This window comes from Salmo salar, chromosome ssa11, assembly GCF_905237065.1.
Source record: "Salmo salar chromosome ssa11, Ssal_v3.1, whole genome shotgun sequence".
Taxonomy (NCBI): Eukaryota; Metazoa; Chordata; class Actinopteri; order Salmoniformes; family Salmonidae; genus Salmo; species Salmo salar.
The window spans coordinates 71,176,421-71,193,245 of record NC_059452.1 but is presented as its reverse complement, the minus strand read 5'-3'; the positions used below and the strand labels follow the sequence as shown (position 1 = coordinate 71,193,245).

The following is a 16,825-nucleotide window of genomic DNA, read 5'->3' as shown; positions in this document are numbered from 1 at the left end:
GACGTGTTCTGTCTCCTAGAGATGAACGTACTTTGGTGCGAAAAGTGCAAATCAATCCCAGAACAACAGCAAAGGACCTTGTGAAGATGCTGGAGGAACCAGGTACAAAAGTATCTATATCCACAGTAAAATGAGTCCTATATCAAATCAAAATCAAATCAAATTTATTTATATAGCCCTTCGTACATCAGCTGATATCTCAAAGTGCTGTACAGAAACCCAGCCTAAAACCCCAAACAGCAAGCAATGCATGTGAAAGAAGCACGGTGGCTAGGAAAAACTCCCTAGGAAAAAATATCGACATAACCCTAAAGCCCGCTGCAAGGAAGAAGCCACTGCTCCAAAACCGCCATAAAAAAGCCAGACTACGGTTTGCAACTGCACATGAGGACAAAGATCGTACATTTTGGAGAAATGTCCTCTGGTCTGATGATTCTGGTCTCCTGATTCTGCCTCCTCAACCCTCCTCTCCTCCCTTTCTGCATCCTTTGATTTTCTCTGTCCCATATCCTCCAGGCCGGCTCGGTCCTCCCCTCCTGCTCCGTGGCTCGACGACTCACTGCGAGCTCACAGAACAGGGCTCCGGGCAGCCGAGCGGAAATGGAGGAAAACTCGCCTCCCTGCGGACCTGGCATCCTTTCACTCCCTCCTCTCTACATTTTCCTCTTCTGTCTCTGCTGCTAAAGCCACTTTCTACCACTCTAAATTCCAAGCATCTGCCTCTAACCCTAGGAAGCTCTTTGCCACCTTCTCCTCCCTCCTGAATCCCCCCCCCCCTCCTCCCTCTCTGCGGATGACTTCGTCAACCATTTTGAAAAGAAGGTTGACGACATCCGATCCTCGTTTGCTAAGTCAAACGACACTGCTGGTCCTGCTCACACTGCCCTACCCTGTGCTTTGACCTCTTTCTCCCCTCTCTCTCCAGATGAAATCTCACGTCTTGTGACGGCCGGCCGCCCAACAACCTGCCCACTTGACCCTATCCCCTCCTCTCTTCTCCAGACCATTTCCGGAGACCTTCTCCCTTACCTCACCTCGCTCATCAACTCATCCTTGACCGCTGGCTACGTCCCTTCCGTCTTCAAGAGAGCGAGAGTTGCACCCCTTCTGAAAAAACCTACAATCGATCCCTCCGATGTCAACAACTACAGACCAGTATCCCTTCTTTCTTTTCTCTCCAAAACTCTTGAACGTGCCGTCCTTGGCCAGCTCTCCTGCTATCTCTCTCAGAATGACCTTCTTGATCCAAATCAGTCAGGTTTCAAGACTGGTCATTCAACTGAGACTGCTCTTCTCTGTGTCACGGAGGCTCTCCGCACTGCTAAAGCTAACTCTCTCTCCTCTGCTCTCATCCTTCTAGACCTATCTGCTGCCTTTGATACTGTGAACCATCAGATCCTCCTCTCCACCCTCTCCGAGTTGGGTATCTCCGGCGCGGCCCACGCTTGGATTGCGTCCTACCTGACAGGTCGCTCCTACCAGGTGGCGTGGCGAGAATCTGTCTCCGCACCACGTGCTCTCACCACTGGTGTCCCCCAGGGCTTTGTTCTAGGCCCTCTCCTATTCTCGCTATACACCAAGTCACTTGGCTCTGTCATATCCTCACATGGTCTCTCCTATCATTGCTATGCAGACGACACACAATTAATCTTCTCCTTTCCCCCTTCTGATAACCAGGTGGCGAATCGCATCTCTGCATGTCTGGCAGACATATCAGTGTGGATGACGGATCACCACCTCAAGCTGAACCTCGGCAAGACGGAGCTGCTCTTCCTCCCGGGGAAGTACTGCCCGTTCCATGATCTCGCCATCACGGTTGACAACTCCCTTGTGTCCTCCTCCCAGAGTGCTAAGAACCTTGGCGTGACCCTGGACAACACCCTGTCGTTCTCCACTAACATCAAGGCGGTGACCCGATCCTGTAGGTTCATGCTCTACAACATTCGCAGAGTACGACCCTGCCTCACACAGGAAGCGGCGCAGGTCCTAATCCAGGCACTTGTCATCTCCCGTCTGGATTACTGCAACTCGCTGTTGGCTGGGCTCCCTGCCTGTGCCATTAAACCCCTACAACTCATCCAGAACGCCGCAGCCCGTCTGGTGTTCAACCTTCCCAAGTTCTCTCACGTCACCCCGCTCCTCCGCTCTCTCCACTGGCTTCCAGTTGAAGCGCGCATCTGCTACAAGACCATGGTGTTTGCCTACGGAGCTGTGAGGGGAACGGCACCTCCGTACCTTCAGGCTCTGATCAGGCCCTACACCCAAACAAGGGCACTGCGTTCATCCACCTCTGGCCTGCTCGCCTCCCTACCTCTGAGGAAGCACAGTTCCCGCTCAGCCCAGTCAAAACTGTTCGCTGCTCTGGCACCCCAATGGTGGAACAAGCTCCCTCACGACACCAGGACAGCGGAGTCAATCACCACCTTCCGGAGACACCTGAAACCCCACCTCTTTAAGGAATACCTGGGATAGGATAAAGTAATCCTTCTAACCCCCCCCCCCTTAAAAGATTTAGATGCACTATTGTAAAGTGGTTGTTCCACTGGATATCATAAGGTGAATGCACCAATTTGTAAGTCGCTCTGGATAAGAGTGTCTGCTAAATGACTTAAATGTAATGTAAATGTAAATGTGTTACTTGTGTCCAGGTGGGTAAGGGCAGTGTGGAGTGCAATAGAGATTGCATCATCTGTGTATCTGTTAGGGCGTTATGCAAATTGGAGTGGGTCTAGGGTTTCTGGGATAATGGTGTTGATGTGAGCTATGACCAGCCTTTCAAAGCACTTCATGGCTACAGACGTGAGTGAAAACACCTGCCAGTTGGTCAGCACATGCTCGCAGTACACGTCCTGGTAATCTGTCTGGCCCTGCGGCCTTGTGAATGTTGACCTGTTTCAAGGTCTTACTCACATCAGCTGAGGAGAGCGTGATCACACAGTCGTCCGGAACAGCTGGTGTTCTCATGCATGTTTCAGTGTTATTTGCCTCGAAGTGAGCATAGAAGTAGTTCAGCTTGTCTGGTAGGCTTGTGTCACTGAGCAGCTCTCGGCTGTGCTTCCCTTTGTAGTCTGTAATGGTTTGCAAGCCCTGCCACATCCGACGAGTGTCAGAGCCGGTGTAGTACAATTTGATCTTAGTCCTGTATTGACACTTTGCCTGCTTGATGGTTCGTCGGAGGGCATGGCGGGATTTCTTATAAGCTTCCGGGTTAGAGTCCCGCTCCTTGAAAGCGGCAGCTCCTGCCTTTAGCTCAGTGCGGATGTTGCCTGTAATATATGGCTTCTGGTTGGGGTATGTACGTACAGTCACTGTGGGGACGACGTCATTGATGCACTTATTGAGGAAGCCAGTGACTGATGTGGTGTACTCCTCAATGCCATTGGAAGAATCCCAGAACATATTGGAGTCTGTACTAGTGAAACAGTCCCTCATCTGCTTCATCTGACCACTTTTTTATTGACTGAGTCACTGGTGCTTCCTGCTTTAATTTTTGCTTGTAAGCAGGAATCAGGAGGATAGAATTATGGTCAGATTTGCCAAATGGAGGGCGAGGGAGAGCTTTGTACGCGTCTCTGTATGTGGAGTAAAGGTGGTCTAGATTTTTTTACCCTCTGGTTACACATCTAAAATGCTGATAGAAATTTGCTAAAAATGGATTTAAGTTTCCCTGCATTAAAGTCCCCGACCACTAGGAACGACGCCTGTGGATGAACATTTAACTGTTTGCTTATGGAGGTATACAGCTCATTGTGTGCGGTCTTAGTGCCAGTATCCATCTGTGGTGGTATGTAGACAGCTACGAAAAATACAGATGAAATCTCTCTAGGTAGATAGTGTGGTCTACAGCTTAACATGAGATACTCTACCTCAGGCGAGCAAAACCTTGAGACTTCCTTAGATATCGCGCACAAGCTGTTGTTTACAAATATACATAGACCGCCACCCCTTGTCTTACCAGAGGCTGCTGTTCTATCCTGCCGATGCAATGTATAACCCACCAGCTGTATGTTATTCATGTTGTCGTTCAGCCACGACTCGGTGAAACATAAGATATTACAGTTTTGAATGTCCCATTGGTAGGATATACGTGCTTCTTATCATGACACAAGGCGAGACCCAGATGCAGAAACAGGAGGCAGATGGTTGGAGTCTAAGTTCAATAGTCCAAAAAGGCGTAGGCAAGAGAATGGTCATGGACAGGCAAACGGTCAAAACCAGTTCAGAGTCCAGGAGGTACAGAGTGGCAGACAGGCTCGAGGTCAAGGCAGGCAGAATGGTCAGGCAGGTGGGTACAGAGTCCAGAAACAGGCAAGGGTCAAAACCAGGAGGACTAGAAAAAGGAGAATAGCAAAGGCAGGTGAATGAGAAAAAATGCACCTGGAGGGGGTGGAGACAATAACAAGGACCGGTGAAACAGATCAGGGTGTGACACTTTTAGCTCGTCCAATTTATATTCCAGCGATTGTACGTTGGCCAGTAGTACGGATGGCAAGAACAGATTAGCCACTCGTCGGCGAATCCTCACAAGGCACCTGATCTCTTTTCGAGATATTTTTTCCGTCGTTTTCTTCTGCGAATGACGGGGATGAGGGCCTGTTCGGGTGTCTGGAGTAAATCCCTCTTGTCCGACTCATTAAAGAGAAATTCTTCGTCCAGTTCAAGGTGAGTAATCGCTGTTCTGATTTCCAGAAGCTCTTTTCAGTCATAAGAGATGGTAGCAGCAAAATTATGTACAAAATAAGTTGCAAAAAATGCGAAAAAACAAGCAAAATAGCATGATTGGTTAAGAGCCCATTAAACGGCAGCCATCCTCTCCGGCGCCATCTTAGTCAATGTAAATCATGTAATGGAGGATACCTAGTCAGTTGTACAACTGAATGCCTTCAACTGAAATGTGTCTTCCACATTTAACCCAACCCCTCTGAATCAGAGAGATGCGGGGGGCTGCCATAATCGACATCCACGTCTTCGGCGCCCGAGGAACAGTGGGTTAACTGCCTTGCGACATTAGCACAGTTAGCATTCCCATAGAGAAAACATGGATGGTTAGTTAGCTAGCGCATTAAGACTGTATCTAGTGTATCTATTTCCCTTTTCAATCAAAGAGTAATACTTGAAAGGACAATGTTGTTAGAGACAGAATACGATTAACAAAGGACCAAAACAATGGAAATATTGTTTATGTGGATAACTGTTGTGCCACATTTCGCTAGCTAGCTAACCATCAATGTTATCTTTATAGGAATGCTAACTGCGCTAACGTCTGCGTAATTTTGCTTATACAGAATAAAAACAAACGTTGAAATTCCTCAAGAGAGAATAAACATATCTTTCAGATTATGTGCATTTTATTTAATACTTTTGATACATTTAATTTATATTCAGGCATCTCCTCCCTGTTTGTCAATGTTGCAGAAGTTGAAAAATGATTGCAATAAATATGTCCGGGTCCTTGTTGTCAAGATACATAAGGTGAATACATTTAGTAGAATTTGAAGAATGTCTAATCTCCTTGTGTAGGAAAAGCATGAGATAATCAGCAACATTCAGTCCAGTTTATTGCCATCAGATAATAAAGTCTGATTGGTTCTTGAGGCTTGGCTCTGAACATTCTAGTTCCAAAGATCAGTAACAATGACAAAATCACCAACTCAACTGAGGATCAACTTTGATCCTAGATCACATTATATACTTTACTGTTACCTGCTGGCAATAAACTTTACTGCATGTTGGTGATTCTGATGCCAGCAACCCCTCCAGCTCACTCCTGCTAGATTAACCCCGTCAGCCCTGCCATTCAGACCAGCAAACCTCTGGTTACTGGCCCACCACTCTAATCTTGATGTTACCACCACCCCCTAGTGCCACTCCCTGTAGATAAGAGATGCGTGCGCACAGGAAAAGTATTAGCCTTTTTTTGTATTTAAAAAAAAAACATGAATGTATTGATATACAGTACGTTTTAGTAACTTGAAAAGTACTGTTCAAGTAACACGCATTGAACAATAAACACATGCATCACTCATCAATCCTTCACTGTAGAAACATACAGTATTTCTGTGCACTTGGATTGATTAAAACATATAAATATTGTGGGGTAAATACAGTGTAGTTCTCTCTCTGCAAATAGTAAACCTTCTCCAACACTGAGTAAAAGTCTCACTCATCTTTAGAGTTCTCTGACTCTCCCAGGTCCTCCAGCCTACCTGACACAACACCCCTAACAAGCCTATCCATTCTAAAAGTGTGCAGGGAAAGGTCACTAATCTACCTTGGTTTGGAATTTTGTTCTAAATTTCATCGAGACCTTTACAGGCGTCCCTCCCCCTCCTTCTCTAGACCCAGTAGACAGGACCAGACTCTGACCGGTATTCCCCATGTTCACCATGACACACACCACGGTACAGTGGACAGTAGATCTGATCTCGTTCTACACATGACTGTGATGGTGAATCCTATCAGATTGTGAAGAAGCCAACTTGATGACTTTCTCCTGACCCAGCCCAACATAACTCACTAAGTGGAGGTTCCTCCATGCTCTTTCTTCTCTTCAGTGGACGTTTGGGGTCACTTCTCCCACTGCAACATACCACAGGACACTGGTCAACATACTGACTCATCAGAGACCCATTTAAGATGGTTGTTAAATAATGTTGGATCTTATTTGGCATCAACATTAGACATCATCTAAGAATTTTCCTCAACAGAGAATAAACATATCTTTCAGATTATGTGCATTTTATTTAATATTTTTGATAAATGTAATTTCTCTTTAGGACATCTCCTCCCTGTTTGTCAATGTGCCGGAAGTTGAAAAACAATCGCAATAAATATGTCCTTGCCGGGATACATAAGGTGAACACATTCAGTAGATTTTGATGAATGTCTATTCACCTTCTCTAGCCCGGCAACAAGGGAAATAGCCTGTGTGGATAACGACCATTAGATACAGTCAAAATGCGCTAGCAAGCTAACCATGCCATCTCTATGGGAACGCTAACTGCAATAACGTTGGCATCGTCGTGCTTGCACTAGCTACAGGAAAACAAACGTACATTTTTTACAAATATTTTTCCTCAACGTAAACATATAGTAGCTACAATATATTAAGCCAACACCCAGTGACCTCGTCAAGAGATTTGGACCTCTTGGCATAACGGGTAAGGTGTTGGCTTCACAGTCACTAGATCTGGGCTTGAGTCCCAGTCAGGGCTACCTCCCTAATTCACTATATCTTTCAAATTCTGTGCACTTTTGTACATAGTTTTGACAAATGTAATTCACATTTACTGATGGTTTTACTTGTGTGTCAATGGGCCGGAAGTTGAAAGACAAACACACAATAATGCAACCTACTTCGAGAGCGTTTGGGGAGAGTATTGTTACCTGTAAGCAAGCAGATATACTTTGAGCCTTGAAAACACACTGATGTTCACAAGGCCTCTACTTCTTTATAGTATTAGTGTCATTGGTACAAAACAGCCAAATAAGTATTTACCCACCCAATATCCCTCCTGATCATCCATTATCTACGATGGACAGTCATGAATAATGATAATGTAAAACAAAATAGTTATCACTACCTTCAAAATCACTATCTGGCACGTTATCCAATTAAATGCTAGCGAGATGTAATATGCATCAGAGGGGTATGAGTGTTCATCACATGTATTACTAATGAGAAGCAAATGCTTTAGGACATCAAGCCAAGAGTGATTGTAATATGCATTATAACTAGTTCATATTCAGAATTAATATTGTCTATTAATCCTACCTACTATACATGAGAAAATAGAAGTGTGCTGTACAAGGAAACAGACTGGTTGTTATCGTTTAGATGTTCATAAACATGTACTGTAGCGTTCAGCACTTACAAAGCACTTACCTCCGACCAATAAACCCACTGCAGCCTCCTTCTGTTCTCCATGGATGACCTCCATAGATTACCTCTTATTAAGTGAGAAAAGATCCAGAGAGCACTCTGTTTATTTAATAGGACGCTTATAAATGTGGTATGACTTTGGAAAGCATTTATCTAGTGCTTACGAATGAATGCTTTATAAAGCCTTTTTATGTCTGTTTAATAAAACGGGACCAAAGTTACAAGTGTAACCGAACTGGGTCACAATGTCGAAAAGACTTCACAGCATCCTGTTGGTTATGGTTATAATTACGACTATAATTAATTATATATAAAACACAGACACCTCCAACAGCAGTCATTAACTTATTTTATTATACTGAATTTACAAAATGAAAAGTAAAAGCAAGACTTGAATAAACAGTATTGTACATTTTTATTCCTGTATTTAACGATCTTCTTTAGTTGTTGACTTTTTGAAAAGTGTTCCACTGTACACAAGGCTGATGAAGTTTAGAACCTTTTTAAAAACACCCAGAAGATAAAGTGGACTTTCCGGTGTCGGGGCACGGAAGGAAGGCGGACACAGGTTTGGACACAACCTCTTTACTGCCAATGAGATGCAGGGAACCCAGCTTAGCCATAATAACACCCAGACTTCTACTGGTACATGAGGGGGGAAATAGATGGTAGAAACTAACTGATAATACTCCGCCATCTTGTGCTTCTACATCCTTATTGTGAGAATGGTCTTACTACAGTCTATAGCAACTAAACATCTCTCAATGTTTCTATCCCATACATACACTTAAAACAACAGTTGCATATTTAACAGTTAATCCCCACCATGGTTTAAATGGAGCCTTTGGAGATGAAAAATTAAAATGTTTGTCGGAGGAGGATCGCAGTGGCCTTCCCTTGACCTCTAACACTGAGATCAGAGTTCACTCACGGTTTAAGATCAGATAAACAATCAAACAATCTGAAGGTTAACCAGTTGGGTGATAAATAAATCTGACCCTGCAACAGTGGTTAGGGGAGACTTAAGACCTCCTCAAAATGTAACCTGTCCAGGTACACAGCTCTCAGACCAGTCTCTCTGTTGAACACAGACCACTAATAACAGGAACACATCTGATGTCGGCCTAAATGTCAACTTTTTCCACAGACAGCACTTTGTCAGATAAATCTTTTATAAGGCATTCAAGTTTAGCGTTCATATCTTTAAACGGTCATTTAGAAATAGTAATGGTCACAATGTCTAAATCCCCATATTGGGTTTTGTACTGAGTGAGGAGGGTACATCTCATCACTCCTCTGTTGTCAAACCATTTCACAAACATCCTTTTTAGACAAAGAGGGGAAAAAAACACAGCTAACCGAATGGAGATACTTTATATTTTGCCACATCAACATAAGGAAGCGTTAAACATCGCTGCCGTCTAAACATGACCAGTAGTCATTGTTGTTAAACACCTGTAGGAGGGTTGGCGGAGAGAGAAGTTCCTTTAATGTTTTCCAATGAATTCCTTGGATGTTTTATGAGCCGATGTCAAACACAGTGGTATTCTTTACCCCAGACCCCACAGAGCAGCATAACCTATCCCAATACCCCTCAATACAAACTAATTCAACATATGGAAACTAAAACAACGGTGACTTCAACCATCGACGTCAACATGGTGATTTGTAACCGTGATGACCGAAATACTAAAAAATAACTTTAAAAAGCAAAAGTCAATCATCTCTTCGGTTTGGAATGAAATTCTTACAGTATCGAGAAGAACAAAAACATTCACCTTCATTGTCACTGAATGATATGATGCTAGGCATCGTACAGGGCAGGGTAGATAGGAAAGTAATATAAATACTTCAGGGTTGAGTAGAGTATAGCATTGCCCCCTTAAGAACAGAAAAACAGACAGTCCACAGTATTGACAGAAGCACACACAGCCCTGGGTGTGTGAAGGGTATCTTTGGGGTCGAGGGGTGTGTGTGTGGAGGGAGGAGGTGATGGGGTCACAGGTTTACCTGAAGGGGCATCCTGCTTTCTCCCTACACCCATGGGTGCGGTGGGTCGCAACAAAAGGCATGCTGAACTGAGGGAAGGTGTATATAGAAACTCCCCTGGCCAGAGGATTGGGGGGGGGGGCAGACATTGGGCTGTATGGCGTGGTAATGGAGGGCAATATGGGGGTAGTTGGAATTATCTGTGGAAAATTGGTAATGTGGGGCGACTGAGGGCTGATACAGAAGCATTCGATGGTAGTGTGAGGAAAGGTTGGGGGGCAGATAGCTAAGGTTGAGAGCAGTTTAATGGCAGCGGTGTTAGAAGGTCTTCCTGTGGATGGCCCGTGCTCTGTCCTCCTCATACTCCTTCTTACTGACCCACATCTTCTTAAAGGTGTCCAACGACGCCAGGATGGAGCCACTACACAGAACACAAGAGAGATGAGAGGTGAGTGAGTGCTATCAGGTCGTAAGTCACAGCTGGCCTGGTACATGGTTTGCTGCCTCCAGCCATTAGGGATTCAGTTTCAATGACTCAATATTTTGTACAAAAACGGACAAACGTCGACACATTTAAACTAGCAAGGGCAATGATCACAAATGAGTCATAATGTGACTAATAGGCTAGGTTATCTATTTGTGTGGCCATTTATTTAGCGAGCTACAAACTCGGAGCCTAATGTTAGCTAGCTATCTTCTGGGACGATGTCATGTCATTGGACGGATGGGTGAGTGGCCGACTTTTTCGCCCCCGTGTCGTTTTTCTGTGGCTACAGCTTGAGATGCAGGTGTCATTTGGTTAGCTAGCAAGAAATGTGAATCACTTTGCTAGCTAGCTATGCTGAACTCGAACGACTGTTATCCACAGTTAGCATACGTCTTAGTTGTCAATCCAATGTATTTGGCATCGATCAAAATGGGCAGGGAGGCAGGCAAGTTCCCATTCAGTTATTCAAATGTGGGTTGGGACAAGCATGCATTGGCAGGCAAGCTGCAGAATGGCGAGCAGGCTACCATTCCCCATCGTTTATCAGTGCTATTTTGACGGCCATCTTCAAGCGGAAAAAGTTTGAGAGGGTTTATCTACTGTTCCCTCGTTAGATTTTAGCTCATCTCGCTCAAGCTAACATTAGTTGTTGATTTGTTGATGTGGATAGGAAACTGAGGGAGAGAGCGCCTAAATGCTCATGGTTGTTTGAGCAATAAGACTGTAAAGTTCCCAAATGTAAGAGGACTCCCGTGGTGTTTACATATTTGCAGAAATCCATCCAGGTGTATTTTGTGGCGTTTGGTGAATGCGTTCTAATGATCTAAAGTCACGCTGTTGTAACTGCCTGTAAACACACAGTCCAGTTCAAAGTGAATGATGGCAGGCTCGTGTGACAAATGGCTTATTTGCATATAGGCCTACTGTAGCTCTGATTGGCAATGGCGCACCGGTCTGTGTAGAGTCCGGTCCTGGACAACACATATTTTTTATTAGGTTTTATTTACTGCAGTGATCTATTGATTTTCCAAACGCACGGCCGCTTTTCCATTCTATATTGAATCTTCACAAATGCCTCACTCTACGTCATTCCCAAGCATTCTATGAAAGTATGAAAACGTGAAAATTAGTGGTCGCTTGTCAGACAACGTAAAAATATGAACAGATTTTAATACGATTTCATGTTTCTAAAACACTGTCAGTTCCACTTTAAAAACAGCCATGGTTTATGAAATTATATAAAACAACGCAGGAATTCATGGTAGAAAGGTGGCTCCAGTAAATTGGGCATAACCTTTGAATGGTTTAGGCTAGAGACATACGGTGTTTAGCGATGTAAAAGGCGCAAGCATGACCGCCACTGTGCTCTGTTTTTCCTCTATGGCACTCAGAGGCTGCGTGACAGTGGAGCCTAGTCAGACTGGTCTGTGCTCTTGGTTCTAAACAGGCGAAATGAAAAGACACTATGTATCCACTTCGCTCGAGCTGCTCCAATAATTACACAAATGTAACAGAAGACTTGTCAGTTTCTGCATACCCTGGCTCGCCGACGCGGCTAAATTAGATTTAAAGATGCACAGAAAGAGTGGACGGGGAGACGCAGGTGAGTAATGGTTGGCAGAGGATGCGGCTGGCTGATCACAGCGGAAACACGTGATTTTGAATGAAGCACTGATTCTGATCTGACATCATGCTATTCCCTTATTAGAATGCGTAGGGATGCATTCTGTGCTCAGTCAATGATTTCCATACTTTTTTTTCTCTTCCTTCGGATCTACACGGACAGCCTATTCTGAGATCAAAAAACGGCGAACACCGCCAATAAGCGACGAGTTTGCATCCCTGGTGTGTGTATGTTGTGGTGATCTCTTACCCAATCCACGTGGAGTACAATCTCTCCTGAGGGGCGGAGATCTGGACATGAAACAGAGCGAGGGAGACAGGAAGTCAGCAGGGGCTTGCTGACATGACAACATCCTGCCAACATATGCTAAAAACATCAGGCTTACATACTAACATGCTGAGTTCTGGCCAAGAAGAGTTCCCTGGGCATGAACTTATTAGCTACTATACCTTGATTTTCACGTCTTTGGGAGCGAGCTTCTTCACTTCGCTTAGTAGCCTGTCACCGAAGCCTACAGCAGAAAAGACTATGTTAGCTAACAGGGTGTGTGTGTTTGTGCAATGCTGAGCTAAGGAGCCTTAAACCACATGAGAAAACACCCACTTCCCATTCACAACACACTGGTATTAGTTGATGTTGAACAGTCAGTGTGTGTGCGTGTGTGTGTGCGCGTAACCTTTGAGCAGTGTGGATCCTCCAGACAGTACGATGTTGGAGAAGAGTGTGCGTCGGAGGTCCATGTCAGACTTCTGGATAGCGAAGGCCAGCACCTCATGGATGCCCTCGCTCTCATCTCCGATCAAGTCTGGCCTGAACAGCAGCTCTGGTGCTCGGAACCGGGCTGGACCAATCTGGACGGGGGGGGGGTGCAGAGGTCAAAAGTCAAAGTTAGGGTCAACTGGGTGTCAGAGATTAGGCTCAGGGTCATCATGGTGATTATGATGTTGTTGATGTTTGTAATCCTTCAAAATAAAACAAAAAGGTTGTGTGTGTGTGTGTGTGTTAAATACTAACATCCAGTGTGCTGCCGTCGGGGAGGGTGTACTGGGCCTTATCGGTCTCCAGAGTCTCATCCTTCTGGGGGTTCAGGGACAGGTAGCAGGCTCTCTGAGGACAGAAACACACATTATTGACACATTCCTATCGACAGCTATAGAGCCCTGCGTTTCTTTTCGTTTAGTGACACACGTGTGTGTCTGGGTCACACAGTCCGTCCCGTACCTCTTTGATGGTGCGAACCACCTCAAACTCTGCGGAGGTGTGAAAGTCGTAGCCCTCCTTGCGTAGCAGCAGTCGGAGGTAGCGGGACACGTCCCTGCCAGCGATGTCCACCCTCATGATGGAGTGGGGGATGGCAAAGCCCTCGTAGATGGGCACCGCGTGGGTCACCCCGTCGCCCGCATCTAACACCACCCCCGTGGTGCGCCCTGTCGCATAGCTGAGCAAGAGAGGGATGCGAGTAGAACATACACACAAAAGCGTGAGTGAGACACTACCACACACACACAAACACACAGTGAAACATACTCACAGACTGAGGACTGCCTGCATGGAGATAAAGAGGGCGGGGACGTTGAAGGTCTCAAAGAAAACCTCAGCCGCCTTCTCCCTGTTCTTACTGGGGTTCAGGGGAGCTTCAGTCAACAGGACAGGGTGCTGGAGGGAAGGAGAGAGAGAAGGACAGTTTAATAATCTGTGACTAAAGCCAGTGGCCGTGGCTACTGAAGGAAGCATGTGGTCGACTGTTCTGCAATGACCACCAAAACAAGGAATGAGGTTATGAAAGAGAGAGGAGAGCTCACCTCCTCTGAGAAGGTCTGCAGCTGTTCCTTGGAGTAGACGTACTGCCAGATCCTCTCCATGTCGTTCCAGTCCTTCACTATGCCGTGCTCCATGGGATACCTCACTGACAGCAACCCTCTGTGCTCCTGAGAGGGGAGGGGTAAGAGAAGGGTTAGATAGAGGCTTGTTGAGACAGGCCCATTCATAGTGTGTGTGTGTGTGTGTGTGTGTGTGTGTGTGTGTGTGTGTGTGTGTGTGTGTGTGTGTGTGTGTGTGTGTGTGTGTGTGTGTGTGTGTGTGTGTGTGTGTGTGTGTGTGTGCGCGAATGAGGAAGCCAATGGTGTGAAGCCTACCTCTGCTTTGGGTCCGATGAAGAGGTCCCCCTCCAGGGCTCCTGCCATCACGCGCACATGCTTGGGACGGCCCACACTGGAACACAACAGAGTCATGAACACAACACAAATCCCTTGGATGCTATCTGACTGAATATCAGCGGTGTGTTGTTGGTGTAGGATAAGTAAAAATGGAGGTCTTACTAGTTGGGGAAGCAATATTTGGGGATCTGGTCTCCAGCAAAGCCAGCTTTGACAACGCCTGAACCCTGGGGAGAAAAAGAACGATATAGGTAAATAGGAGTAGAAATTAAAACAGAGAGAAATGGGTCCATATTGAGCTAAAAACTGCTTGTGTTGTCTGCCCCCACCCAATGCAATTAACACTCCTCATATGTGTGTGTGTGTGTCTCACAAGACACCGCCTGAAGCTGAAGAAGGCATCATCCCTCTCTGGATGAGATATTACACTTTGCAGTCTTTGTCTGCTGGGTCATGGCAGCATCACAGTCCCTTCTTTATAATTCAACTTTTCATAAGGGTTTGAGTACCCTTCTAGTAAAACAGTATGCTACTTGTATTGCTTTAAAAACAGAGCCCATGACGGTCCTCGGGGCTAATCAGGGCAAGAGATGACACAGGTAAGCACCACGTCGACAACAACCTGCATGGTCGGGTACACTCATTCAGGATAAATAATCTAGCAAAGAAAATTGAAAATGCAATTTCAAGTAGGTATTTTTTGGATTGAAGTTTTTCATTTTTAGACTGGTATGCCCTAAGGCGCATGATCAGTGACTGATGGTGATAGTTAGCGCTTGCTAATGCTGCTAGCTAGCTAACTTCTCTGGCAATGCAGGGCTAGCATCAGGGTCGTTCCACTTCAAAAAGCATAAGAAAATGGATTGACACCCACCATCTCAGATTGCTCTTAAAATGTTGATGTAGCTATTAATAGATACGATTAGCATTTCCTAAAAATCCCCCCAAAATTGTCAAAATCCATCCACATACACCCCATCCCAATCCCATTCCAACAACCGGTAAACAGTATAAGTTATCTATGTTAGACAAGTAGTATGAAGCTGTGACTTGGAGTATTGCTTCTCCATACTATGTAATGTATTCCCTGTAAATCTGGTGATGTTTTTCCTCCTGTTTGGAGAATGTGTAATTGAAGTCGCTTGCAATATTTACCATTATACCAAGTTCACCACTAGATGTCGTTGTTTCTGCTATAACGCCACACTATCCATTTGGCTGGTGTCTTGTGTGTATTAAATATATCACAACATTTCCTTTGCAACTTTAGGTTGTAAACCAATCGATTTAACTCAATTCAAGCCAGTCCTCCATGAAAGCAATTCAGTTTGCCCATCTCTTAGCAACCTAATACTTCAACCCAACTCTCCTTGAATAGTCCAACAAGAGGCCGCTCTCTGAGACGGCTATCCATCCCTATTCAATTCCCATATGAATACTTTTTTGACAAGCCCAAAACGTTGATGGATAAATGGGCTAAAATAAAACAATACAAATGGTTTAAAATGTTGTGACAACCCTAATACAATAATGAATTGCATGGCAGTCTTATGTTTCCCTAAATAATTATCAGGAAACAGCTCTATATGTATATGATTAGTGACATTTACCAACAACAACAAAAAACACCAATTGCAAAACACTATACAGTGTGTGCTTGGGACTTTCACCATTGAAGACCATAACATTGAAACCATTAGAACTGCTCTAGTCGAATAGTTTGCTTGTTCACCAGGAATGGTCTAACAAAAATTGCCAATTTGGGTGCAATCAAATAGCTTAATTTCTCCAAGACAAAATTACATTTTATGAAAATAATGTTTCAGGAATGTCAATCATATCGGTTTCTAACTACTGAAAAAAATATCAGAACAATCGGAGATGGTGGGTGTTATGGCTTGCTGAAATGACATGGAACGACTCAGCATAGATGGCTAGCCGTTAGCAAGCCAAGGTGGGGTTCGTCTCCCGGCGAAATAATGTGTCTAGCCGGTGTTGCAGCTAGCTACCTAGTAGCTGATGCGACTATAATTTTATCATTATGTATCTTGTTATTCTTCCAGCACAGAAAATATGATGGAGATGTGAGATGTAGTTAGCGTTATACCGCGTTTAAATGAAAAAACCACGTAACGTAAGCTAGATAGCTAGCACTAGCAAGCTGGTTCTGTAGCACACAAGTTAGCTAGCAAGCTATGCAATGCAACAAAACTAAATTGACAAAGAGACATTCTACACGACATGCACATGGGAAGAGCTAGGTGCAACTGGAATATATTGATGAATAGCAAGCTGGTACACAGTATTCAATAATATCAGCTAACAAAGCTTCCAACACAATAAGCTAGCTAACCTTCCTGGCTAGTCATTTAGCGGGCAAGGCAGGGTGTGGATGAGTGACATCATACTTACATTATCGATCACAACCGGTTGGTTAGCTATAATGTCATACGACTCCATGACGAACTGATTGTTTAAGATATGTTTCAATAATTCCTTCAATAAAATGTGGCCTACTGGATATTTTAATCATGTAAATAACGCCCTGTCACTCTGGGCTCATACGACTCGCTGCCGATGCTTGCTTTGATCACAACCTAACCGTGTCTGGTTGTCTAAACGGACACTGGCAACAGCCAATCGCAATGCTGCCAGCTGGAGTTTACGTACTCACTGTCAAACCCTCT

At 44.7% G+C, this 16,825-nt stretch overlaps 1 protein-coding gene across 1 annotated transcript; it reads right to left on the bottom strand.

The window, feature by feature from the left end:
• Positions 1-8,213: 8,213 nt before the first annotated feature.
• actr1b (actin related protein 1B) lies at positions 8,214-16,825 on the bottom strand. Its single transcript, XM_014128280.2, has 11 exons — positions 16,551-16,825; positions 14,301-14,365; positions 14,118-14,193; positions 13,785-13,910; positions 13,514-13,638; positions 13,204-13,420; positions 12,997-13,089; positions 12,659-12,833; positions 12,432-12,493; positions 12,232-12,272; positions 8,214-10,292 (listed from the first exon to the last, which is right to left on the bottom strand). The coding sequence occupies exons 1-11, from the start codon at positions 16,596-16,598 to the stop codon at positions 10,190-10,192; spliced, it is 1,131 nt and encodes a 376-aa protein (XP_013983755.1). The 5' UTR covers positions 16,599-16,825; the 3' UTR covers positions 8,214-10,189.